General features: G+C 36.4%; 1 protein-coding gene across 1 annotated transcript in view; it reads left to right on the forward strand.

Moving 5' to 3' along the window:
- The first annotated feature begins 4,145 nt into the window (after window positions 1–4,145).
- The window catches only part of LOC128661438 (patched domain-containing protein 3-like), a 58,431-nt gene continuing 37,587 nt past the window's right edge, over window positions 4,146–24,989 (forward strand). The window contains exons 1-4 of the mRNA XM_053715693.1: window positions 4,146–4,868; window positions 8,976–9,097; window positions 11,800–11,945; window positions 22,882–24,711. Coding sequence (XP_053571668.1) covers window positions 4,146–4,868; window positions 8,976–9,097; window positions 11,800–11,945; window positions 22,882–24,711 — 2,821 coding nt within the window. The remainder of the gene's footprint in view (window positions 4,869–8,975; window positions 9,098–11,799; window positions 11,946–22,881; window positions 24,712–24,989) is intronic.

Consider the following 24,989-nt stretch of genomic DNA (forward strand, 5'->3'; position numbering starts at 1 on the left):
ATCTGATTGGCTGATTCCATCAGCCAATCAGAATTTTCCTACCTTAATTCCGATTGGCTGATAGAATCCTATCAGCCAATCGGAATTCGACGGACGCCATCTTGGATGACGTCATTTAAAGGAACCGTCATTCGGCGAGTAGGCGTCAGTAGAAGAGGATGGATCCGATCGGTGATACCCGGCTGGGTGAATACAAGGTAGGGAGATCTTCAGGGGCTTAGTGTTAGGTTTTTTAAGAGGGGTTTGGGTGGGTTAGAGTAGGGGTATGTGGGTGGTGGGTTGTAATGTTGGGGGGAGTATTGTATGGTTTTTTTACAGGCAAAAGAACTGATTTCTTTGGGGCATGCCCCGCAAAAAGCCCTTTTAAGGGCTGGTAAGGTAATAGAGCTGTTAACTTTTTATTTTAGAATAGGGTAGGGCATTTTTTTATTTTGGGGGGCTTTGTTATTTTTTTAGGGGCTTAGAGTAGGTGTAATTAGTTTAAAATTCTTGTAATCTTTTTTTTTTGTAATTTAGTGTTTGTTTTTTTTGTAATTTAGTTTAGTTGATTTAATTGTAGGTAATTGTAGTTAATTTATTTAATTTATTTATTGATAGTGTAGTGTTAGGTTTAATTGTAACTTAGGTTAGGATTTATTTTACATGTAATTTTGTAATTATTTTAACTAGGTAGCTATTAAATAGTTATTAACTATTTAATAGCTATTGTACCTAGTTAAAATAAATACAAAGTTGCCTGTAAAATAAATATAAATCCTAAAATAGCTACAATATAATTATTCATTATATTGTAGCTATATTAGGGTTTATTGTACAGGTAAGTATTTAGCTTTAAATAGGATTAATTTATTTAATAAGAAATAATTTATTTCGTTAGATTAAAAAACTCTAAATCTGGCCGTAAGTTTGTTAAGTGGGTAGAATGCTGGCTTAAAGATAAACGACAAAGGGTTTAAATTAATGTAGTACATTCAAATGAGGTGTCAGTTACTAGTGCTGTTCCTCAAGGGTCAGTTCTTGGGCCTGTTTTGTTTAACATGTTTATAAGTGATATTGGAAGTGGGCTAAAGGGGAAGGTTTGCTTGTTTGATGATGATACAAAATTTTGTAACAGAGTTGATGTTCCAGGAGGGGTTGTTGATTAAATGAACAGTGATATTAAAAAACTAGAGGGCTGGTCAAATAAATGAGATCTGGAATTTAATATTAGCAAGAGCAAAATTTTGTATATAGGATCCAAAACCCAAAGGCCAATTATTGTCTCAATGGTACATTATTGACTGCAACTAAAGAAGAAAGGGACTTGGGAATTATTATTTCAGATGATTTAAAATTTGGTACAAAGTGCAGTAGTGCAGCCAATAAGGCCAGTCAAATACTTGGTTGCATTGGGAGAGGTATTAGTAGCAGAAATAGCAAGGTTCTTATGCCACTTTACAGAACATTAGTTAGGCCAAATCTGGAATAATGTGTACAGTTCTGGAGACCATATCTTCAACTGAAAGCATTTTCTACAACAAATAAATGCCAAAACAATCTAAAGTTAGAGGGTAGCAGATTCAGGAGAAATTTGAGGGAGCATTTTTTTACAGAAAGGGTGGTGGATTCATGGAATAAACTTCCATTTGAGGTGGTAAACACAAAGACTGTAAAGGAATTAAAAAAATGCCTGGGACATGCATAAGGCTATCCTTAGAAAAAAGTAATGTAATATGGGTACACTTGATGGGCCTTTTTAGTTCTTATCTACCGTCAAATGTTATGTTTCTCTGTTTCTATCACACAGTCTTTGGTTCTACTTTTGTACAAACCTGGGGCCACCCCCCACCAATTGATTGGGTTGGATTTAAGGCTTTTTCTTAATTGTGTTAGTGCAAGGTAGTTTGTTAATTGTTTTATGCTCTTGCTTTGCTTTTATCTTGTGAGTAGCCATCATACGGATAGGGACTACAATAAATTGTACATTTTTTCTGCACTTACATACGCTTTTGCGCTTTTCAGTTCTTTGATTTTTTCATCCATTCATTGCTATTAAATAACAGGTTTGTTCTTTAGATCATATTATGAATAAGTAAAAAAAATCATATTATGCAAATCACTTTCTTATGATCGCCCAGGCTCTGAAATGGATCAAAACATTACATCTTACAAAAGCTTAATTTCAATTTCTTTATACAGATCTACTTTAAAATCAAATAACTGGAAAAGTTAAATTTCATATTACTGATCAAAAGTAATATATATGAATATTAACTTTTAATAATACAATTTGTTTACATTTTCACGAGAGGTTGCAATGTTTGCAATCTAGATTTGAAATACTCCTTGTTCGTCTTCTCAAACAAAGGCCACATTCCAAAAACATATTAATTATTACACAAAAAATTGTAAAGCATATTTTTTTTATCAAAGTTAATTTATTCAATAAATAGCGCCTCGAATTGTGTCAGAAAAGTAGGATACTAGGTGGTTTAGTTGGACATTATTGTTTAACAATTAGCCAGAAATCAGGAATATTTGCTTGTAGTAGGCGTGCATTTCAGTAAGTATGGACTATAAGTGTATATTCAGGTATAGTGTCGACATTAGGTCTGATTGTTTGCCAATCTTCTAAATTGGCAAATGCTTCCCAAATGACTTCAGCATTTGAACAGTTTACTCTCTGCTCAATAGCTAGCTATGCTGTTCCTTTCTCACATTGTCAGACTGAATGACTTACCTGAAAATATGATGATATTTGATAGAGATTCCCAATTTGTCTCTCAGTTTTGAATTCATCACATTATTCCTAGCATACTATATACAGACCAATTGCTAAACCAGGTGAGAACCTTACCAGGACCTTTCTGCTGGTCATATCATGCTAATGGGTACCAGGAATCTGAAACAGTGGGCACTCCTAATAATGTCTAGTCACTAGGGGAAATTTGCAAATCACAAACAGCGGGAACCCTCAGGAAAATCAACTGTAATATGAGTTGGCTTTGGCCTCCTTAATGAGGATACACCCTATCTTTCATGTCATTTGCCTCTGGTCATTGATGAAAACATGATGAAGTGTCTCATATACGGGTCTTAAAGTGTCTCAAAGTGTTGTGGCCAGGTTCTGTTCTATCTGGTAGATTAGTCGGGTTATCAATGCTCTTGGGTATCAGCACAGGATCTTCATGGTCTCTGCCTATCATCGTGCTCACCCTGATAAGCATTGTTTGCTCACTTTCAGGCTGCTGCTATGTAATTTTTTGGCACCATGTTGTTTATTGTATTTATTTGTTGCTGCATCTCATACATATGATGTTGCTTTTTCCAACCATTTTTACTAATTCACGCATACTGCTGCCATCTTTGTCTATTCGTTATACTGTGTTTGTGTATGCATTTGGATCCTGACCTGACTGGCGCTTTTACAGTAATTAAATTTATTATGCTGAATAGCATTCAAATTCTTAAATAATCACGCAGGAGAAACTAACCTGTATTTCCTGCTATTTCTGGTTAAAAGGAGATGGCTCTCAGAACACACTGTGTCACTGCAGAATATGTGAAAACAGGGTATCTGTTCCTAGGGGTTGGTGCCCACCTAGTTTCTATTAGCCTAATTTTCTTTTCACAGGACTGTCCAGCCCTAAAATAACAGACAGATTACCCCTGAGAAGGGGTTAAATGAAAAAAAATATGAAAATTAATCATTTTATTTTAGTCCTTATCTCAAACCATCACATTCATTTTTTACTTTATGCATTTCCATAATTAATTTTGTTGATGGGGCAAGGAGTGTCTGGTACCACTGCTGCTGAAGAGGTTGCTTTTCTCAAACATATTTACATATAATACGCTCCAGTGCCAACTCTAACTCATCCATCATGTCAAGATACACTTAATAAATCCTGCTGTCAACCTTAAGTGAATAATTATCCTGGATAATTTTCCCATTTATCTCTACCTTGTTACATTGTTCTTCTCTACCCACTCCTAGAAACGTTATATTTTAGAAAGTGGCTTGCTATAGAATGCTAGACCAGAAATTCTGCTGCCTACACCTACTCTGATATTATACCTTCCAAGAACTGCTTAGACAACTTGAGATTTATTTTTCTTCCTCAATCTAACATCTTACAAGTCTCATGATATAGAACTACATGAAAATGAATAGGTGTCATACAGATTGCTTGGAAAAACCTCTCTCAAAAGGATTTCGTAGTCTGGGGAAGTTGATTGCCAGATATCCATGGTTGTTTATAGCTATACCGATTGTGCTATCTGTTGCGTTTGGAATGGGGTTTCGCTATCTGGAACAAAGGCAGAGCAATGACTTAGAATATCAGTTTACACCAACTGGTGGTCCTGCCAAAGAAGAGAGGGACTTTATTAGACTGCATTTTCCAATGAATGGCTTTGGCCATTTCTCCACAGAGAGGTTGTATACAGATGGCAACTTTGCATCTCTCATTATTGTAAACTCATTACAAAATATCTTGACATGGGAAGCTCTTGAGGAGCTACAGAAACTGGATACAGCTGTGAAAAGCTTAAAATCAGAGTCAAACATCAGCTTTCAACATGTGTGTGCCCAAGTCAATGTTTCCACTTGTTTCCCAGCCAATCCCTTGTTGGATGTATTGTTGAGGAACACATATCACGTCAAATTAAGTTATCCTATGTTCCAGAACAGAACCTTTTTGGGAATGTACCTTGGAGGTGTAAAACTAGGCCCATCAGACACTGTGACAGAAGCAAAAGCCATCAAGCTAATATATTATCTAAGAGAGGACACAGCACAGAGCAAAAATAAAAGCCTACAGTGGCTCAAACACTTTATCAAAACTATCCCACAACAAATAGATGAATTACAGCTGAAGTGTGTGCAGGTAAACTGAAGCATAACACTCTTAGACTTAGGAAGATATATTTTCTCTGTAGGTTATAAATAAAATCAGTAATCCGTTAACTTTATTTAACTTTATTTAAGAATTAAATATTTTTGCCAAATATGTAACTAAATTCTTAACATGAACAAAATAGTATTCGTGACTAAATATGAAGTAATGAATTTGCTGAAAATGTATTTGTATTTGCTTTTAGCAGTTTTATCACATTTAATCTTCTTTAATTGATATAATATTTTTGTTCAAATAACAACCTTGGGGAAAACAATATATACAATAGAACTCCCTTTTAGGTTTACAGCTTTTAATTATGTTATCCATAATATCTCTAAGGAAAATGAAATGAGATGGCCAACGGCAAAGTGGTTATTGCACAATAGCAGTCTATTCATTTCTAGGATAATGCACAGCATGTTAGAAAGTGGGACAGAAAAATATAGTTCACTTGGGTTGTAAATGCTTTGAATAGTCACTGTAAGAAACTGAAATACATTGTTGTTGGAAATAGTTGAAGATTGTTGAACATCCACATAAAATACAAACTGATTTGACATTGTGGGGTAAACTAATAGTGGTTCTATCCATCCTGCATTTTGTGGAACTGACATCAGTTAAGATCATGGCAGTGTGGCAAAGAGTAGAATTGGTGCAATCAGAGTGTTTAATCAGTCAGCTAAGGGGCATACTTTGAGTGTTCTGTGGACATGGCAAGGTGGTTCAGGGCAACTTGGCTTGATCTTTGGTCATAGTTGGGCATTTTCAGTCAGGCTATTAGTTTGTCCCTGGATTTACTTTGTCAGGGGATTCTATAGTACAAAATCTACACATATATATATAATTATTATTATTATTTATAAAGCATCTACAGATTTTGCAGCGCTGTCCATGGGTAGAAAGATAAAAACTACAGTACAATACAATATAAGACACTGAACAAAATTAAACAAACGAATATAGGGGGAATTGAGGGCCATGTTCCCATGGGAACTTACAATCTAGATGGGTAGGTGAGAAACAGGAGGTGGGGACTGCAAAGGTGAGAATGATGTTAGTGTGAAGTTAGAAGAGGGCAACTATTAGGCAAGTGGAATTCATTTGTTATTGATTTGGTGATAGGCTTTGTTATTATTTATTTGGTGAATGGTCTTTAGGGAGCGTTTAAAGGAGGAGAGGTTAGGGGAATGTCTGACAGCTCGAGGAAGTGTGTTCCAGAGGGTATTACATCTTCTCCAAGCGGCATCTTCTCCAAGCGGCATCTTCGATCTTCTTCCATCCGGTGCGGAGCGGGTCCATCTTGAAGCAGATGGACCGATCAGCCAATAGAATGCGAGCTCAATCTGATTGGCTGATTGGATCAGCCAATAGGATTGAACTTGATTCTGATTGGCTGATTCCATCAGCCAATCAGAAAATTCCTACCTTAATTCCGATTGGCTGATAGAATCCTATCAGCCAATCGGAATTCGAGGGACGCCATCTTGGATGACGTCCCTTAAAGGAACCGTCATTAGTCGGGAGACAACGGAAGAAGAGGATGGATCCGCGTCGCCTGCTTCAAGATGGACCCGCTCCGCACCGGATGGAAGAAGATCGAAGATGCCGCTTGGAGAAGATGTTTGCCGGTCCGGATGTCCTCTTCTTGCCGGATAGGAGGAAGACTTTGGAGCCTCTTCTGGACCTCTTCAGCCACCGGATGATGGATCGCCAACCCCCGCTTGGGTTGGATGAAGATGTTGGAGCCAGGACGGATCGGTGATACCTGGATGGTGAAGACAAGGTAGGAAGATCTTCAGGGGCTTAGTGTTAGGTTTCTTTAAGGGGGGTTTGGGTTAGATTAGGGGTATGTGGGTGGTGGGTTGTAATGTTGGGGGGGGTATTGTATGTTTTTTTTTACAGGCAAAAGAGCTGAAATTCTTGGGGCATGCCCCGCAAAGGGCCCTGTTCAGGGCTGGTAAGGTAAAAGAGCTTGTAACTTTTTTAATTTAGAATAGGGTAGGGAATTTTTTATTTTGGGGGGCTTTGTTATTTTATTAGGGGGCTTAGAGTAGGTGTAATTAGTTTAAAATTGTTGTAATATTTTTCTTATGTTTGTAAATATTTTTTTATTTTTTGTAACTTAGTTCTTTTTTATTTTTTGTACTTTAGCTAGTTTATTTAATTGTATTTATTTGTAGGAATTGTGTTTAATTAATTTATTGATAGTGTAGTGTTAGGTAAATTGTAGGTAATTGTAGGTAGTTTATTTAATTAATTTATTGATAGGGTAGTGTTAGGTTTAATTATATCTTAGGTTAGGATTTATTTTACAGGTAAATTTGTTATTATTTTAACTAGGTAACTATTAAATAGTTCTTAACTATTTAATAGCTATTGTACCTGGTTAAAATAATTACAAAGTTGCCTGTAAAATAAATATTAATCCTAAAATAGCTATAATATAATTATAATTTATATTGTAGCTATATTAGGATTTATTTTACAGGTAAGTATTTAGCTTTAAATAGGAATAAGTTATTTAATAAGAGTTAATTTATTTCGTTAGATGTAAATTATATTTAAGTTAGGGGGGTGTTAGTGTTAGGGTTAGACTTAGCTTTAGGGGTTAATCCATTTATTATAGTAGCGATGAGCTCCGGTTGTCAGATTAGGGGTTAATAATTGAAGGTAGGTGTCGGCGATGTTAGGGAGGGCAGATTAGGGGTTAATACTATTTATGATAGGGTTAGTGAGGCGGATTAGGGGTTAATAACTTTATTATAGTAGCGGTGCGGTCCGCTCGGCAGATTAGGGGTTAATAAGTGTAGGCAGGTGGAGGCGACGTTGTGGGGGGCAGATTAGGGGTTAATAAATATAATATAGGGGTCGGCGATGTTAGGGCAGCAGATTAGGGGTACATAGGTATAACGTAGGTTGCGGCGGTTTACGGAGCGGCAGATTAGGGGTTAAAAAAAATATGCAGGGGTCAGCGATAGCGGGGGCGGCAGAATAGGGGTTAATAAGTGTAAGGTTAGGGGTGTTTAGACTCGGGGTACATGTTAGGGTGTTAGGTGCAGACGTAGGAAGTGTTTCCCCATAGGAAACAATGGGGCTGCGTTAGGAGCTGAACGCTGCTTTTTTGCAGGTGTTAGGTTTTTTTTCAGCTCAAACAGTCCCATTGTTTCCTATGGGAGAATCGTGCACGAGCACGTTTTTGAGGCTGGCCGCGTCCGTAAGCAACTCTGGTATCGAGAGTTGCATTTGCGGTAAAAATGCTCTACGCTCCTTTTTTGGAGCCTAACGCAGCATTTGTTTGAACTCTCGATACCAGAGTTAAATTTATGGTGCGGCCAGAAAAAAACCCGCGGAGCGTTAACAGCCCTTCTACCGCCAAACTCCAAATCTAGGCCTATGACTGCTCATTACAGAAGAGCTTGGTATATCTAGAGTACTATGATATATGTGTTTATCCTAAACTGCTAAGGTGCCATTACATGTAATCTGCTTCATTAGATCATTATCATTATACATTTATGAAATTGGGGCATAAATAGGTTAGAGAGACCAATATTGGCCAATATATTGCCCATATTTCTATAATGTCCCCACCAGCCACATTCATAAAAATACTGACTGTCCTGGCCAGGTGGCAACCATATTCCTGGTTCTCAGGGTTTGTCAATGTTAATGGGACAATATTTACAGTATTCAGATAGAGCATACAATTTTAAACAACTTCCCAATTTATTTCTATTATCAAATGTGTATCATTCTCTTTGTATCCATTTTTGAAGAAGAAGCCAGAGTTAGCTGAAAAAATCCAGTGAGCTAATGACAAGAGGCATATTTTTGCAGCCACCAATCAGCATTTAGTGCCCGTACATTGCTGCTACTGAGCCTACCTTGGTATGCTTATAAAAAAAATATTCCAAGAGAATTAGGCAAATTAGATAATACTAGAAAGATGTTAAAAATTGCATGCTCTGTCTCAATCATGAAAGTTTCATTTTGACTTTACTGTATCCTTTAAGCTTTATATAAATTATTGTTTATTAATAGGCTAAAAAGTATTTAATTAAACAAATGTATAAATATTAATTTGTTATTTTGTAGGTTTATTACTCCACATCTATTTCTCTGCAAAATGAGTTTGAAGAAAACACAAGGACAGTTATTCCCTACTTCACCATCAGCTTCTTTGTGACTGTGATATTTTCTATTGTGTCCTGCATGAGGTAAGATCAGTTTATACTTAATCATATCAATAAGCTGATTTGTATCTATGTTTAGTGCTTCTTGGTTGCATTAAATGTGATATTTTTAACCTTACGTGGATATTCTTGAAAAAAAGCACCAAAAGTATATAATGATCTCGTCAGATTTAAAATTTTAAAATTGCTATTTTCAATCATTTTCTCTTGAAAACTGCCTTTGTGTGCCACACGGAATTGCTATAGATATATAGGAACAGATATGTATTTTACATGAACAGTATCATATATTTATAGAAATAAATATTTAATAATCAAAAACACATTATTTTCTATGGGAAGAACATAGGAATGTAAAATAGGTGTTTTGTGCACCGTGTTTCCTGATCTTAACGCGGTCGGGTTAGCGCACGACAAATTAGAATTCTTAAAGGGATACTAAATCCACTTTTTTTTTCTTTCATGATTCAGATAGAGCATGCAATTTTAAGCAACTTTCTAAATTACTCCTATTATCAATTTTTCTTTGTTCTCTTGCTATCTTTATTTAAAAAGCAGGAATTTAAAGCTTAGGAGCCGTCTCATTTTAGGTTAAAAATTCTTAAAATTGCATGCTAACATACTGTAAAATATATAGATATATTCTATTGATTATTTAGAATATTTTACATGTGTTTAATTAATCTAAATAGATTGTATTGTTGTTTTTTAATATTTTAAATATAATATTTCAAGCTATAACATTAGTTATTTGGATTGATCTTTTTGTACGTTTTATAATGTAAACAATAATTAACATGTTTAAAATGTACCTCTTATGTTCCGAAACGATCATGATATTTGTTAAGCAATATGAATGTGATTTAAATATGGACAGAATGGATATACTGACCATGTCTGCTCAATGGATTTTTAAAATTATTACTGTAAAAAAATGTTTGTTTTTTAAACATTGATTGAGAAGAAAGTGGTACAACTGTCATTATAAATCAAGAAGAACATTGTAGTAACATATTTTCTAGAGTAAGAAAGTGGCCAAGATTTATCTCAACATTATAACGGGATTTGAACAATTCACACACTGTAAATAGTGAAAACACAAAGTTATAAGGTTTGTTCCAATGAAGAATATAGCAGCTACAATCTCGCCAAAATGTTATATTTTCACTGTACAGAAAGGGTTTTTTCTTTGCTGAATTAAAGCGTAAACAAATCTTTATTTTATTTTAGTTTTTCATTAAAAATCTCTTTAAAAAAATCTACTATGACAAGCCTTTTAGTTAAAAAAAAATACGAAAACAAATTAACAATCTTGTAATATTTCTATTACTGTTACTATAATATAGAAAAAAAAAAACACCAACCAAAGATCTCTAACACCAACAAACAAGAAGGAACTCTAAAGTGTAATATCTTGCTCACAAAGATTACAAAAAGATATGTTTAAAACACAAAAGTACTGTAACTTAATATCAGAGAAATGTAAGTATAAAATAAACAAAAATATAAGAACACAATTGCTAAAGTTTTCTCTAGATTTTGTGGTCATGATTTCTGTTTTCTCATGTTTCCTGCAAATCTTATTTGCTGTTGTCAATATCACGTATATAACTATTACATACGTTTACATCCTTCAGGAACACCCACCCAATAGACTATACAAGAGAGATGGAGAGAGGCTTAATGAATTTAGACCATACATTTATATGTTCACACACAATGGCTTTGTTGGCTATTTTCAGAATGTATTATCCATGTGCAAAATAAATTCCATTATAAAAAGTCTTAAAATTACTATTTCATCAAGTGCTTTAAGTTATCAAACTAAATAAGTAAAAAATGATGCCAAAAATCTGTTGAAACGTATCAAGAAATTGGATTGTGATCACCGAGTACAGGACTGTACTGTTATATATAGGACCTATTTTCTGCAAGCTCATATGTGTTTGTGGGTCCATTACACCTATGGAAAATTAATTATTGTAATCGGCTCAAATTTGAGAGGTGCTTCTTGGTGGCCAAGAAAGGTTTGACAGTAAATTGTGATCAACCTCATATAAATCCCTTTTTTCCATATAAAATGACTGATCACAATTGCATAATTAGAAAGTACATAAAAAAAGACAATGCAATAGTGCTTACTCTGAATTTTAAATGAGCAGTAGATTTTTTTTTTTAAAGAAATTGCAATATTTTTCTTTAACTGCCTGCCTCCTATATCATATGACAACCATCAGCGATACAGGCTTCTAATCAGCATGCCTCCATTTCCCTATACTGTCCATTGTAATTGTTCAATAAAGTTGTGTGGTGACGTCATCGCGCGGGATGTGACTGCGCAAAATGTGAAGCCCCGGCGATGCCTGTCACTATACAGGTCCAATTGACAGGGTGGGAGTCAATGGGAGCCCCCAGATTGCCCTCAAGGTGGGTGAGTGCTAGCAACAGCTCTGATCCATCATCAGCATCTGACTGGGACAATTTGGGACGGCTCAGAGCCATCGTTAGCACTCAAAGGGTTAAAGCAGATGCCAATCCTATGAGACCTGAAAAATGTTAAAAGGACATTGTGCAAAATAAATGTCATCCTTAAAATAAATGTAGACAAATGTATCTTCAGTAATGAAAAGAAACATTTATCTGATTGATAAATTACTATCACATTATTTAGAAACTGATAATAAAACTTATTATATATAAAAATGTTTTCTTTGCTTTTTTTTCAGATTGGATAATGTGCGAAACAAAGTTTGGGTAGCGCTGTTTGGAGTAATTTCACCGGGATTAGCTATTATAACCAGTTTTGGCTTACTATTATTTTGTGGGGTTCCATTTTCCGTAATGTCTGTAAATGCACCATTTCTTATTTTAGGTAAGTAACTGTGTTTTTACATATTCCGAATAAAATTGTATGGCTTTTGGGTAATAGGAGAGCTTCAATTATGTTGATAACTTCAGAAAGAAAAGGGAAAACAGACGGTACAAAATTGTAGGGGGGACCTCAATAATATTAGCCTTCAGATGGAATATTATTCACATGAATTAGACGTGATACAAGCTTTATCGTGTAACAGCTTGTAGTATGATTTATTGGTTCACACAACCACAATAGAATCTTCTACAAATATTCTTTTAACCTCAAAATAGAAGTAATCACAATAGTGCCACAATGTGAACAGCGTGACCCTTCATAGGAAAATTATTCATGTGGGATAGAACTTTCAGAATCTTTACCGTATAAGCAATTTCAGTATGATTCAAAGGTTCATACTTAACCCCACCATAGATGATAAAAATTAATCTTAAATAATAATAATTCTTAAAAATGAACTAAAAGAACTACAGGTAAAATGGACTAAAATTCGACCAGTTTCTAATAGTTAAATACAATTACACCTAGATTACAAGTTGTGCGCTAAACCGGGTGCGTAAAGAACGCAAAAAAAATAGCATTATCGCACTTTCCATAGCGCTGCCTTTACAAGTTACTGAAAAACCTCCTTGTGCTTGCGTTATGGTGCGATTATCTCCATACCGCACAAAAGCCAAGGGCTAAGTTTACATCAATGGAAAGAGACAGTGTTAGAAAAAAACTAACACCTGTGATCGCGGAATGGCGATCGCTGTAACGCAATCCCCATTGATGTCTATGGGGAAAAGAAATGTACGTTTAAAACCTTACATAAACCCCTAGTCTAAACACCCTTAATCCGCCGCCCCTGACATCGCCGACACTAAATAAAATGATTAACCCCTAAAACGCTGCCCCCAACATCGTGAACACTAAATAAAATGAATAACCCCTAAACCGCTGGCCCCCCAGATCGATACTAATAAACTAAACCTATTAATCTTTGATACCTGCCGGCCCCCCACATCAGTACTAATAAACTTAACCTATTAACCTCTAAACAGTCACCCCCCTACATCGGTACTAATAAACTAAACCTATTTACCCCTAAACCGCCGGCCTGCCACATTGGTACTAATAAACTAAACCAACTGCCAGCCCCCCACATCGGTACTAATAAACTAAACCTATTAACCCCTAAACCGCCGGCCCCCCACATCGCTGACACTAAATAAAATTTAAACAGCCAAGAGGATTTCAGTAGCTCTCATCCTATTGGCTGATTTGAAAATGTCCCCCAATAGGAATGCAAGGTACCCCATAAGCAAACGGGTACCTTGCAATCAAGCTTCAGTGTACGGTGGTGATTGTATGAAGAGGATCCTCCACGCTGGATGTTTGCGTCGCTGGCAAAGATGCTCCACGCCTCCACAGCTCCGTGCCACCGGGATAAAGATGAAAACTACTCGCTGCCTGAATGAAGATGGATGTCCGGACTTCAGGACCCGTGAGTAAATTTCCTGGGGTTAGTGTTAGGTTTTTGGGTGAGTTTTTTTAAGATTAGAATGATGCAGAGGGATGGCAGTAAAAGAGCTGAATGCCCTTTTAAGGGCAATGCCCATACAAATGCCCCTTTAGGGGCAATGGGTAGCTTCATTTTTTTTTTTAGACTTCAGTGTTTTTATTTTGGAGGTTGATTGGGTGGTGGGTTTTACTGTTGGGGGGACTTTGTAATTTTTTTGTAGGTAAAAGAGCTGTTTAACTTAGGGCAATGCCCTAAAAAACATAATTTATGTAAGAACTTACCTGATAAATTCATTTCTTTCATATTAACAAGAGTCCATGAGCTAGTGACGTATGGGATATACATTCCTACCAGGAGGGGCAAAGTTTCCCAAACCTTAAAATGCCTATAAATACACCCCTCACCACACCCACAAATCAGTTTAACGAATAGCCAAGAAGTGGGGTGACAAGAAAAAAAGTGCGAAGCATATAAAATAAGGAATTGGAATAATTGTGCTTTATACAAAAAAATCATAACCACCACAAAAAAGGGTGGGCCTCATGGACTCTTGTTAATATGAAAGAAATGAATTTATCAGGTAAGTTCTTACATAAATTATGTTTTCTTTCATGTAATTAACAAGAGTCCATGAGCTAGTGACGTATGGGATAATGACTACCCAAGATGTGGATCTTTCCACACAAGAGTCACTAGAGAGGGAGGGATAAAATAAAGACAGCCAATTCCTGCTGAAAATAATCCACACCCAAAATAAAGTTTAACAAAAAACATAAGCAGAAGATTCAAACTGAAACCGCTGCCTGAAGAACTTTTCTACCAAAAACTGCTTCAGAAGAAGAAAATACATCAAAATGGTAGAATTTAGTAAAAGTATGCAAAGAGGACCAAGTTGCTGCTTTGCAGATCTGGTCAACCGAAGCTTCATTCCTAAACGCCCAGGAAGTAGAAACTGACCTAGTAGAATGAGCTGTAATTCTTTGAGGCGGAATTTTACCCGACTCAGCATAGGCAAGATGAATTAAAGATTTCAACCAAGATGCCAAAGAAATGGCAGAAGCTTTCTGGCCTTTCCTAGAACCGGAAAAGATAACAAATAGACTAGAAGTCTTACGGAAAGATTTCGTAGCTTCAACATAATATTTCAAAGCTCTAACAACATCCAAAGAATGCAATGATTTCTCCTTAGAATTCTTAGGATTAGGACAAAATGAAGGAACCACAATTTCTCTACTAATGTTGTTGGAATTCACAACCTTAGGTAAAAATTCAAAAGAAGTTCGCAACACCGCCTTATCCTGATGAAAAATCAGAAAAGGAGACTCACACGAAAGAGCAGATAATTCAGAAACTCTTCTAGCAGAAGAGATGGCCAAAAGGAACAAAACTTTCCAAGAAAGTAATTTAATGTCCAATGAATGCATAGGTTCAAACGGAGGAGCTTGAAGAGCACCCAGAACCAAATTCAAACTCCATGGAGGAGAAATTGACTTAATGACAGGTTTTATACGAACCAAAGCTTGTACAAAACAATGAATATCAGGAAGAATAGCAATCTTTCTGTGAAAAAGAACAGAAAGAGCGGAGATTTGTCCTTTCAAAGAACTCGCGGACAAACCCTTATCTAAACCATCCTGAAGAAACTGTAAAATTCTCGGTATTCTAAAAGAATGCCAAGAAAAATGATGAGAAAGACACCAAGAAATATAAGTCTTCCAGACTCTATAATATATCTCTCGAGATACAGATTTACGAGCCTGTAACATAGTATTAATCACGGAGTCAGAGAAACCTCTATGACCAAGAATCAAGCGTTCAATCTCCATACCTTTAAATTTAAGGATTTCAGATCCGGATGGAAAAAGGACCTTGTGACAGAAGGTCTGGTCTTAACGGAAGAGTCCATGGTTGGCAAGATGCCATCCGGACAAGATCCGCATACCAAAACCTGTGAGGCCATGCCGGAGCTATTAGCAGAACAAACGAGCATTCCCTTAGAATCTTGGAGATTACTCTTGGAAGAAGAACTAGAGGCGGAAAGATATAGGCAGGATGATACTTCCAAGGAAGTGATAATGCATCCACTGCCTCCGCCTGAGGATCCCGGGATCTGGACAGATACCTGGGAAGTTTCTTGTTTAGATGAGAGGCCATCAGATCTATCTCTGGGAGCCCCCACATTTGAACAATCTGAAGAAATACCTCTGGGTGAAGAGACCATTCGCCCGGATGCAACGTTTGGCGACTGAGATAATCCGCTTCCCAATTGTCTACACCTGGGATATGAACCGCAGAGATTAGACAGGAGCTGGATTCCGCCCAAACCAGAATTCGAGATACTTCTTTCATAGCCAGAGGACTGTGAGTCCCTCCTTGATGATTGATGTATGCCACAGTTGTGACATTGTCTGTCTGAAAACAAATGAACGATTCTCTCTTCAGAAGAGGCCAAAACTGAAGAGCTCTGAAAATTGCACGGAGTTCCAAGATATTGATCGGTAATCTCACCTCCTGAGATTCCCAAACTCCTTGTGCTGTCAGAGATCCCCACACAGCTCCCCAACCTGTGAGACTTGCATCTGTTGAAATTACAGTCCAGGTCGGAAGAACAAAAGAAGCCCCCTGAATTAAACGATGGTGATCTGTCCACCACGTTAGAGAGTGCCGAACAATCGGTTTTAAAGATATTAATTGATATATCTTCGTGTAATCCCTGCACCATTGGTTCAGCATACAGAGCTGAAGAGGTCGCATGTGAAAACGAGCAAAGGGGATCGCGTCCGATGCAGCAGTCATAAGACCTAGAATTTCCATGCATAAGGCTACCGAAGGGAATGATTGAGACTGAAGGTTTCGACAGGCTGTAATCAATTTTAGACGTCTCTTGTCTGTTAAAGACAAAGTCATGGACACTGAATCTATCTGGAAACCCAAAAAGGTTACCCTTGTTTGAGGAATCAAAGAACTTTTTGGTAAATTGATCCTCCAACCATGATCTTGAAGAAACAACACAAGTCGATTCGTATGAGACTCTGCTAAATGTAAAGACGGAGCAAGTACCAAGATATCGTCCAAATAAGGAAATACCACAATACCCTGTTCTCTGATTACAGACAGAAGGGCACCGAGAATCTTTGTGAAAATTCTTGGAGCTGTAGCAAGGCCAAACGGTAGAGCCACAAATTGGTAATGCTTGTCTAGAAAAGAGAATCTCAGGAACTGATAATGATCTGGATGAATCGGAATATGCAGATATGCATCCTGTAAATCTATTGTGGACATATAATTCCCTTGCTGAACAAAAGGCAATATAGTCCTTACAGTTACCATCTTGAACGTTGGTATCCTCACATAACGATTCAATAATTTTAGATCCAGAACTGGTCTGAAGGAATTCTCCTTCTTTGGTACAATGAAGAGATTTGAATAAAACCCCATCCCCTGTTCCGGAACTGGAACTGGCATAATTACTCCAGCCAACTCTAGATCTGAAACACAATTCAGAAATGCTTGAGCTTTCACTGGATTTACTGGGACATGGGAAAGAAAAAATCTCTTTGCAGGAGGTCTCATCTTGAAACCAATTCTGTACCCTTCTGAAACAATGTTCTGAATCCAAAGATTGTGAACAGAATTGATCCAAATTTCTTTGAAAAAACGTAACCTGCCCCCTACCAGCTGAACTGGAATGAGGGCCGTACCTTCATGTGAACTTAGAAGCAGGCTTTGCCTTTCTAGCAGGCTTGGATTTATTCCAGACTGGAGATGGTTTCCAAACTGAAACTGCTCCTGAGGACGAAGGATCAGGCTTTTGTTCTTTGTTGAAACGAAAGGAACGAAAACGATTGTTAGCCCTGTTTTTACCTTTAGACTTTTTATCCTGTGGTAAAAAAGTTCCTTTCCCACCAGTAACAGTTGAAATAATAGAATCCAACTGAGAACCAAATAATTTGTTTCCCTGGAAAGAAATGGAAAGTAGAGTTGATTTAGAAGCCATATCAGCATTCCAAGTCTTAAGCCATAAAGCTCTTCTGGCTAAGATAGCCAGAGACATAAATCTAACATCAACTCTAATAATATCAAAAATGGCATCACAGATGAAATTATTAGCATGCTGGAGAAGAATAATAATATCATGAGAATCACGATTTGTTACTTGTTGCGCTAGAGTTTCCAACCAAAAAGTTGAAGCTGCAGCAACATCAGCCAATGATATAGCAGGTCTAAGAAGATTACCTGAACAAAGATAAGCTTTTCTTAGAAAAAGATTCAATTTTTCTATCTAAAGGATCCTTAAACGAGGTACCATCTGACGTAGGAATGGTAGTACGTTTAGCAAGGGTAGAAATAGCCCCATCAACTTTAGGGATTTTGTCCCAAAATTCTAACCTGTCAGTCGGAACAGGATATAATTGCTTAAAACGTTTAGAAGGAGTAAATGAATTACCCAATTTATCCCATTCCTTAGCAATTACTGCAGAAATAGCATTAGGAACAGGAAAGACTTCTGGAATAACCGCAGGAGCTTTAAAAACCTTATCCAAACGTATAGAATTAGTATCAAGAGGACTAGAATCCTCTATTTCTAACGCAATTAGTACTTCTTTAAGTAAAGAGCGAATAAATTCCATCTTAAATAAATATGAAGATTTATCAGCATCAATCTCTGAGACAGAATCCTCTGAACCAGAAGAGTCCAAAGAATCAGAATGATGGTGTTCATTTAAAAATTCATCTGTAGAGAGAGAAGATTTAAAAGACTTTTTACGTTTACTAGAAGGAGAAATAACAGACAAAGCCTTCTTTATGGATTCAGAAACAAAATCTCTTATGTTATCAGGAACATTCTGCACCTTAGATGTTGAGGGAACTGCAACAGGCAATGGTACATCACTAAAGGAAATATTATCTGCTTTAACAAGTTTGTCATGACAATTATTACAAACAACAGCTGGAGGAATAGCTACCAAAAATTTACAGCAGATACACTTAGCTTTGGTAGATCCAGCAGGCAGAGGTTTTCCTGTAGTATCTTCTGGCTCAGATGCAACGTGAGACATCTTGCAATATGTAAGAGAAAAAACAACATATAAAGCAAAATAGATCAAATTCCTTATAAGACAGTTTCAGGAATGGGAAAAAAATGCCAAACATCAAGCTTCTAGCAACCAGAAGCAAATGAAAAATGAGACTGAAATAATGTGGAGACAAAAGCGACGCCCATATTTTTTGGCGCCAAATAAGACGCCCACATTATTTGGCGCCTAAATGCTTTTGGCGCCAAAAATGACGCCACATCCGGAACGCCGAAATTTTTGGCGCAAAATAACGTCAAAAATGACGCAACTTCCGGCAACACGTATGACGCCGGAAACGGAAAAGAATTTTTTGCGCCAAAAAAGTCCGCGCCAAGAATGACGCAATAAAATGAAGCATTTTCAGCCCCCGCGAGCCTAACAGCCCACAGAGAAAAAAGTCAAATTTTTGAGGTAAGAAAAAATATGATAATTTAAAGCATAATCCCAAATATGAAACTGACTGTCTGGAAATAAGGAAAGTTGAACATTCTGAGTCAAGGCAAATAAATGTTTGAATACATATATTTAGAACTTTATAAATAAAGTGCCCAACCATAGCTTAGAGTGTCACAGAAAATAAGACTTACTTACCCCAGGACACTCATCTACATGTTTGTAGAAAGCCAAACCAGTACTGAAACGAGAATCAGTAGAGGAAATGGTAAATATAAGAGTATATCGTCGATCTGAAAAGGGAGGTAAGAGATGAATCTCTACGACCGATAACAGAGAACCTTATGAAATAGACCCCGTAGAAGGAGATCACTGCATTCAATAGGCAATACTCTCCTCACATCCCTCTGACATTCACTGCACGCTGAGAGGAAAACCGGGCTCCAACTTGCTGCGGAGCGCATATCAACGTAGAATCTAGCACAAACTTACTTCACCACCTCCCTTGGAGGCAAAGTTTGTAAAACTGATTTGTGGGTGTGGTGAGGGGTGTATTTATAGGCATTTTAAGGTTTGGGAAACTTTGCCCCTCCTGGTAGGAATGTATATCCCATACGTCACTAGCTCATGGACTCTTGTTAATTACATGAAAGAAATGCCATTTTAAGGGCTATTTGTAGCTTTTTGTTAGTTTAGGGGGTGTTTTAGGTGTATTTTTTATTATTTTGGATAATTTTGTTTATTATTTTTTTAAATCTTTTTTTTTTCGCAATGTTAGTGTTTATTTTTATTTTTTTTATTTGTAGTGTTAGAATTTTATAATATTGTAATGTTAGGGTTTTTTTTATTTTTAATCCTAGTGTTAAGATTTTATAATTTTGTAATGTTAGGTTTTTTATTTTTCGTTTCTTTCATTTATCTAAAATAGTAATGTTAGTTTAAACTTAGTTCTTTTTAATTCACAGATAAGTTTTAATTTTTTTAACCCCTTCGCGCCCGAGGATGTGCCAGGAACGTTCTACAAAAATATATCTTAACGACTAAGGACGTTCCTGGCACGTCCTGTGGGATTTCAAGCGGTGGAAGCGATCGTGATCACTTCCAGCCACTTTCAAGGTATTGCAGTGATGCCTCGATATTGAAGCATCACTGCAATACCTTTTTTTTGCACACCGATGCAGAGAGGGCCACTCTGTGATGGTGCCGATCGTTGGTGCGTGGGAGCAGCTGCAGGGAGGTAGGTGGGCATCCCATCGCTGGCTAACTTCCGGCCAGCAGTGCCGGATCAGTCCCCAGTGCGTGTGGCAGCGTGCACGGGGGGGGCGTGTGCATGTGTGCGCCCGCGTGCCCGCAATCTGCACTTATGTGCATTAAAGTCTTGGTGGGAGCGGGTGTTGGGAGAGGGAGGGGGAAATTATGTTTTAAAAAAGGGATCTGGGAAGGGGTGGAGGGTAGCTACACAACAGAAAAATAAATATTTATATAAGTAATAGCACATTATTTTGAAAAGTGGGTACTGGCAGACAGCTGCCAGTACCGAAAATGGCACTAAATAGTGAGAGGGGGGAGGGTTAGAGAGCTGTTTAGGTGGGCTCAGGGAGGTTGGGTGGTAAGGGGGAATCCTACACTGCAGAAAATATATAATTTGAAGAAAGAAAAAAAAAGACGCAAACTTTTTTGTTTTATACTGGCAGACTATCTGCCAGTACTTAAGATGGCGGAGACTATTGTGGGGTGAGGGAGGGAAGAGAGCTGTTTGGGAGGGATCAGGGGGTGGGATGTGTCAGGTGGGAAGATGATCTCTACACTAAAACTAAAATTAACCCTTCAAGCTTCCTACAAGCTACCTAATTAACCCTGTCACTGCTTGGCATAATACAAGTGTGGTGCGCAGCGGCATTTAGCGGCCTTCTAATTACCAAAAAGCAAAGCTAAAGCTATATATGTCTGCTATTTCTGAACAAAGGGGATCCCAGAAAAGCATTTACAACCACTTGTGCCATAATTGACAAGCAGTTTGTAAATAATTTCAGTGAGAAACCTAAAGTTTGTGAAAAAGTTAGTAAAAAAGTGAACGATTTTTTTTATTTGATCGCTTTTGGTGGTGAAATGGTGGCATGAAATATACCAAAATGGGCCTATATCAATACTTTGGGGTGTCTACTAATATATATATATATATATATAGGTGTCTACTAATATATATATATATATATATATATATATATATATATATATATATATATATATATATACACATACACAAATGTGAAGGGTTATTCAGGGATTCCTGATATCAGTTTTAAAATGTAACTTATGCTAATGTTGAAAGAAAATGGTTTGGAAATAGCAAAGTGCTATTTGTACTTTTTGCCCTATAACTTGCAAAGAACATGTAAACATTAGGTATTTCTAAACTCAGGACAAAATGTAGAAACTATTTAGCATGGTTGTTTTTTGGTGGTTATTGATGTGTAACAGATTTTGGGGGGTCAAATTAGAAAAAGTGTGTTTTTTTCATCATATTTTATAAAAATATTTATAGTAAATTATATGATATGATAAAAATAATGGTATTTTTAGAAAGTCCATTTAATGGCGAGAAAAACGGTATCTAATATGTGTGGGTACAGTAAATGATTAAGAGTAAAAATACAGCTAAACACACAAAAAACACAGCAGAAATGTAAAAATAGCCCTGGTCCCAAACGGTCAGAAAATGGAAAAGTGGTCTGGTCACGAAGGGGTTAAAGATAGTCATTTTGTAAGTTTCATTTAAAATTAGGGGGGTGTTAGGTTTAGGGGTTAATAGTTTAATTTAGTGAGTTGTGATGTGGGGGTCCGGCGGTTTAGGGGTTAATAATTTTAGTATAGTGTTGGCGATGTGGGGGGCTGGCAGTTTAGGAGTTAATAGGTTTATTTAGTGTTAGCGATGTGGGGGGGGTCGGTGGTTTAGGGGTTACTAGATTTATTTAGTGTTGGCAATGTGGGTGGGAGGCGGTTTAAGGGTTAATAAGTTTAATATAGTATTTGCCATGCAGGAGGGTGGCGGTTTAGGGGTTAATATGTAGTCTATGGGTGTTAGTGTAATTTGTAATATTTTAGTTATGGTACTGGTCTCAGATCCCGGAATGGATCGCAGCGGTATAAGCTATAACGCTAGCGTTATAGCCTGCCTGAACAACTTGTAATACAGCGCTATGGAAAATCCTGCACTCAAATGTCATTTTTTGAGTGTGGAATGGATCGTTGTGTTACAGGCTTAAACACATTCAGAATAGCTATACCACCGTGACTTGTAATACAGGAGACATGCCATTCCACAGCAATAGCCAATTTTTCAGCGGTATAGCCATACTGCACCATAACGCAAAACTTGTAATCTAGCTGTTAGTTATTACCCCTGCAAATACACCATAGAGTTGTGTTTAGCTTGAGAACTAGGTACATTGCATATATAGACATATTATAAGTCCAAAGTCCTTAATGTATGAAATAAACCCATATCCAACGTGTGGTTTTTTTTTTTATAAAAAATGGCTTTTTAAAGAATCTTGCCAGCCCCTTTTCAGAATTTTTGGCGGCTGTATACAAATAAATGAGAATAATAAATTATACTAATCATAATCTTTATCCATATTAGATATGTTTCGCTTGATAAATAATAGCTTTTTCAGGGATATTGAAGATCTTTGAAAAAAGTAAATAAAAGAGCCATTATTATTATAACTGCAGGAACTGGGGTTGATTATGTTTTCATTATCATTAAGTTATTTTTATTATTTTTTTGGCAACAAAATAAAGATCTTCTTTGTCCTTCTTATATGTTTATATGTATGGAAAAAATGTATTTTTAATCTAAAAAAGTATCTGCTTTTCTTCTTACAGAAGTTGGCAACAACAAAAAATGAAGCATTTGATTTTTATTTTAAAAAAAAATGATGTATTTTTCTTCCCGCAGGAGCTGGTGTTGATGATGTTTTCATTATCATTTCTTGTTGGCAACAAACCAAAGTGAAAAGTCCAGTAGAAGAACGAATGGCTGACACGTACCAAGAGGCAGCCGTGTCTATAACAATTACTACTCTTACAGATGTTTTAGCTTTTTACTTAGGAATAATGACCCATTTCCCATCCGTGCAATCCTTTTGTACCTACACGGGTACTGCTCTTGTGTTTTGCTACATTTACTGCATTACTTTCTTTGGTGCCGTATTGGCCCTAAATGGGAAACATGAAAATGAAAATAGACATTGGCTGATCTGCATGAAAGTAAAAGACACAGAAGAAGAAGATAACAGCATGGTCTATAATAAGTGTTGTGTTGGAGGATCATTTGACACATTACAAGGGACGGAAAAGGAACATCCTATGTCAGTTTTCTCTTACAGGTTTTATGGTCCATTTCTGACCAATTCTTGGACAAAGTTACTTGTGTTTGTTATATATATTGTGTACTTGGCCACCAGTATCTATGGCTGCATTCACATACAAGAGGGTAAAGCGTTCCATAATTTAGCCAATTATAATTCTCCCTTATATCAGTTCTATGTTATAGAATCATTATATTTTTCAAAATATGGTCCTAGAATTATGGTTGTAGTCACCAATGAAGTTAAATATTGGGATTGGACTACCCATGAAGAAATCAAGATCTGCATGAAAAAGTTAGAAAATAACTATTATGTTGAAAAAAAATATTCGGATTCTTGGCTGACAAAATATGGCATACTTTCAAAAACACTAAATCTTAATATAACAAGTCAAGATCATTTCTTGAGAAATTTAAACATTTTATACAACAATTATTCAGACTACAAACATGATATTGATAGAGATGAAAATAAAATATTTTCTTCTCGTTTCTTTATTCAGACAGTTAATATAGCTACTGTCAATGATGAGAAAAATATGTTGAAGCAGTTACGGGAAATTGCTGCTAACTGCAATATTCCCTTAATGGTGTATCACCCAGTGTTTATTTATTTAGATCAATATGAGGTTATAATTCAAAATACAATTCAGAATGTTATCGTCGCTGCTGCAGTTATGTTAGTAATCTCATTACTATTCATTCCAGATCCACTGTGTTCTTTGTGGGTGACTTTTGCAATTGCTTCCATCATTGTAGGTGTCACAGGTTTTATGGCTTATTGGAAAGTTAATTTGGATTCAATATCAATGATCAACCTTGTTATTTGCATTGGGTTCTCGGTTGACTTTTCTGCTCATATAGCATATGCTTGTGTTTCCAACAAGAAAAGTAATGGGAATGAGATGGTGATAGATGCTTTACATTCTCTTGGGTATCCAATTGTACAGGGAGCCTTATCAACAATATTGGGTATTGTGGTTCTTTATCCTGCATCATCTTATATATTTAAAACATTTTTTCAGATCATGATCCTAGTCATTACATTTGGAGCTGTCCATGGTCTGGTATTTGTTCCTGTGTTCTTAACCATGTTTCGGACATGGGAGCTGCCATGCAAAAATAAGATAAATTCACCAAAAATGAAAAATGGAAAAACAAATACACTGAGTGAGACAGTGTTAGCTAAGGAAAATCCAATATGCCACAAAAATCAGAGAAGTGTAAGAGATGAAATAGCTCTGCCGGGATATGTTGATCCAGTACTGCATGTCATAAACACAGATATTACATGTAGCATTTGCTATAGCAGGCACTGGCAAAAAAGTACTGCCCACCAAACAAATGATAAAGTCAAGCAGAAGGATAACCACAAATACATTGATTACCAGAGGAGAATTGTAAAGATTAACTTTGAAGGTAAAATTGATTCAGGTTGTTCTTAATGATGTTATTTTTAACCTAGAAATATACAAACATTTCCAGCTATAAAAGTTTCAATAAAATATAAATTAAATAAATTAAATAATAAATACTTTTGTGTTGTAATTTAAAGGCAAGAATTCTGTTACAATGTATTGAATATTGAAGAGTCATATTACATTAAATAATTCTGATTAAACTACTTGATATTTTAAATAATGTAAATAGAAACCACTAATATATATATATATATATATATATATATATATATATAT

This window comes from Bombina bombina, chromosome 5, assembly GCF_027579735.1.
Source record: "Bombina bombina isolate aBomBom1 chromosome 5, aBomBom1.pri, whole genome shotgun sequence".
Classification (NCBI taxonomy): Eukaryota; Metazoa; Chordata; class Amphibia; order Anura; family Bombinatoridae; genus Bombina; species Bombina bombina.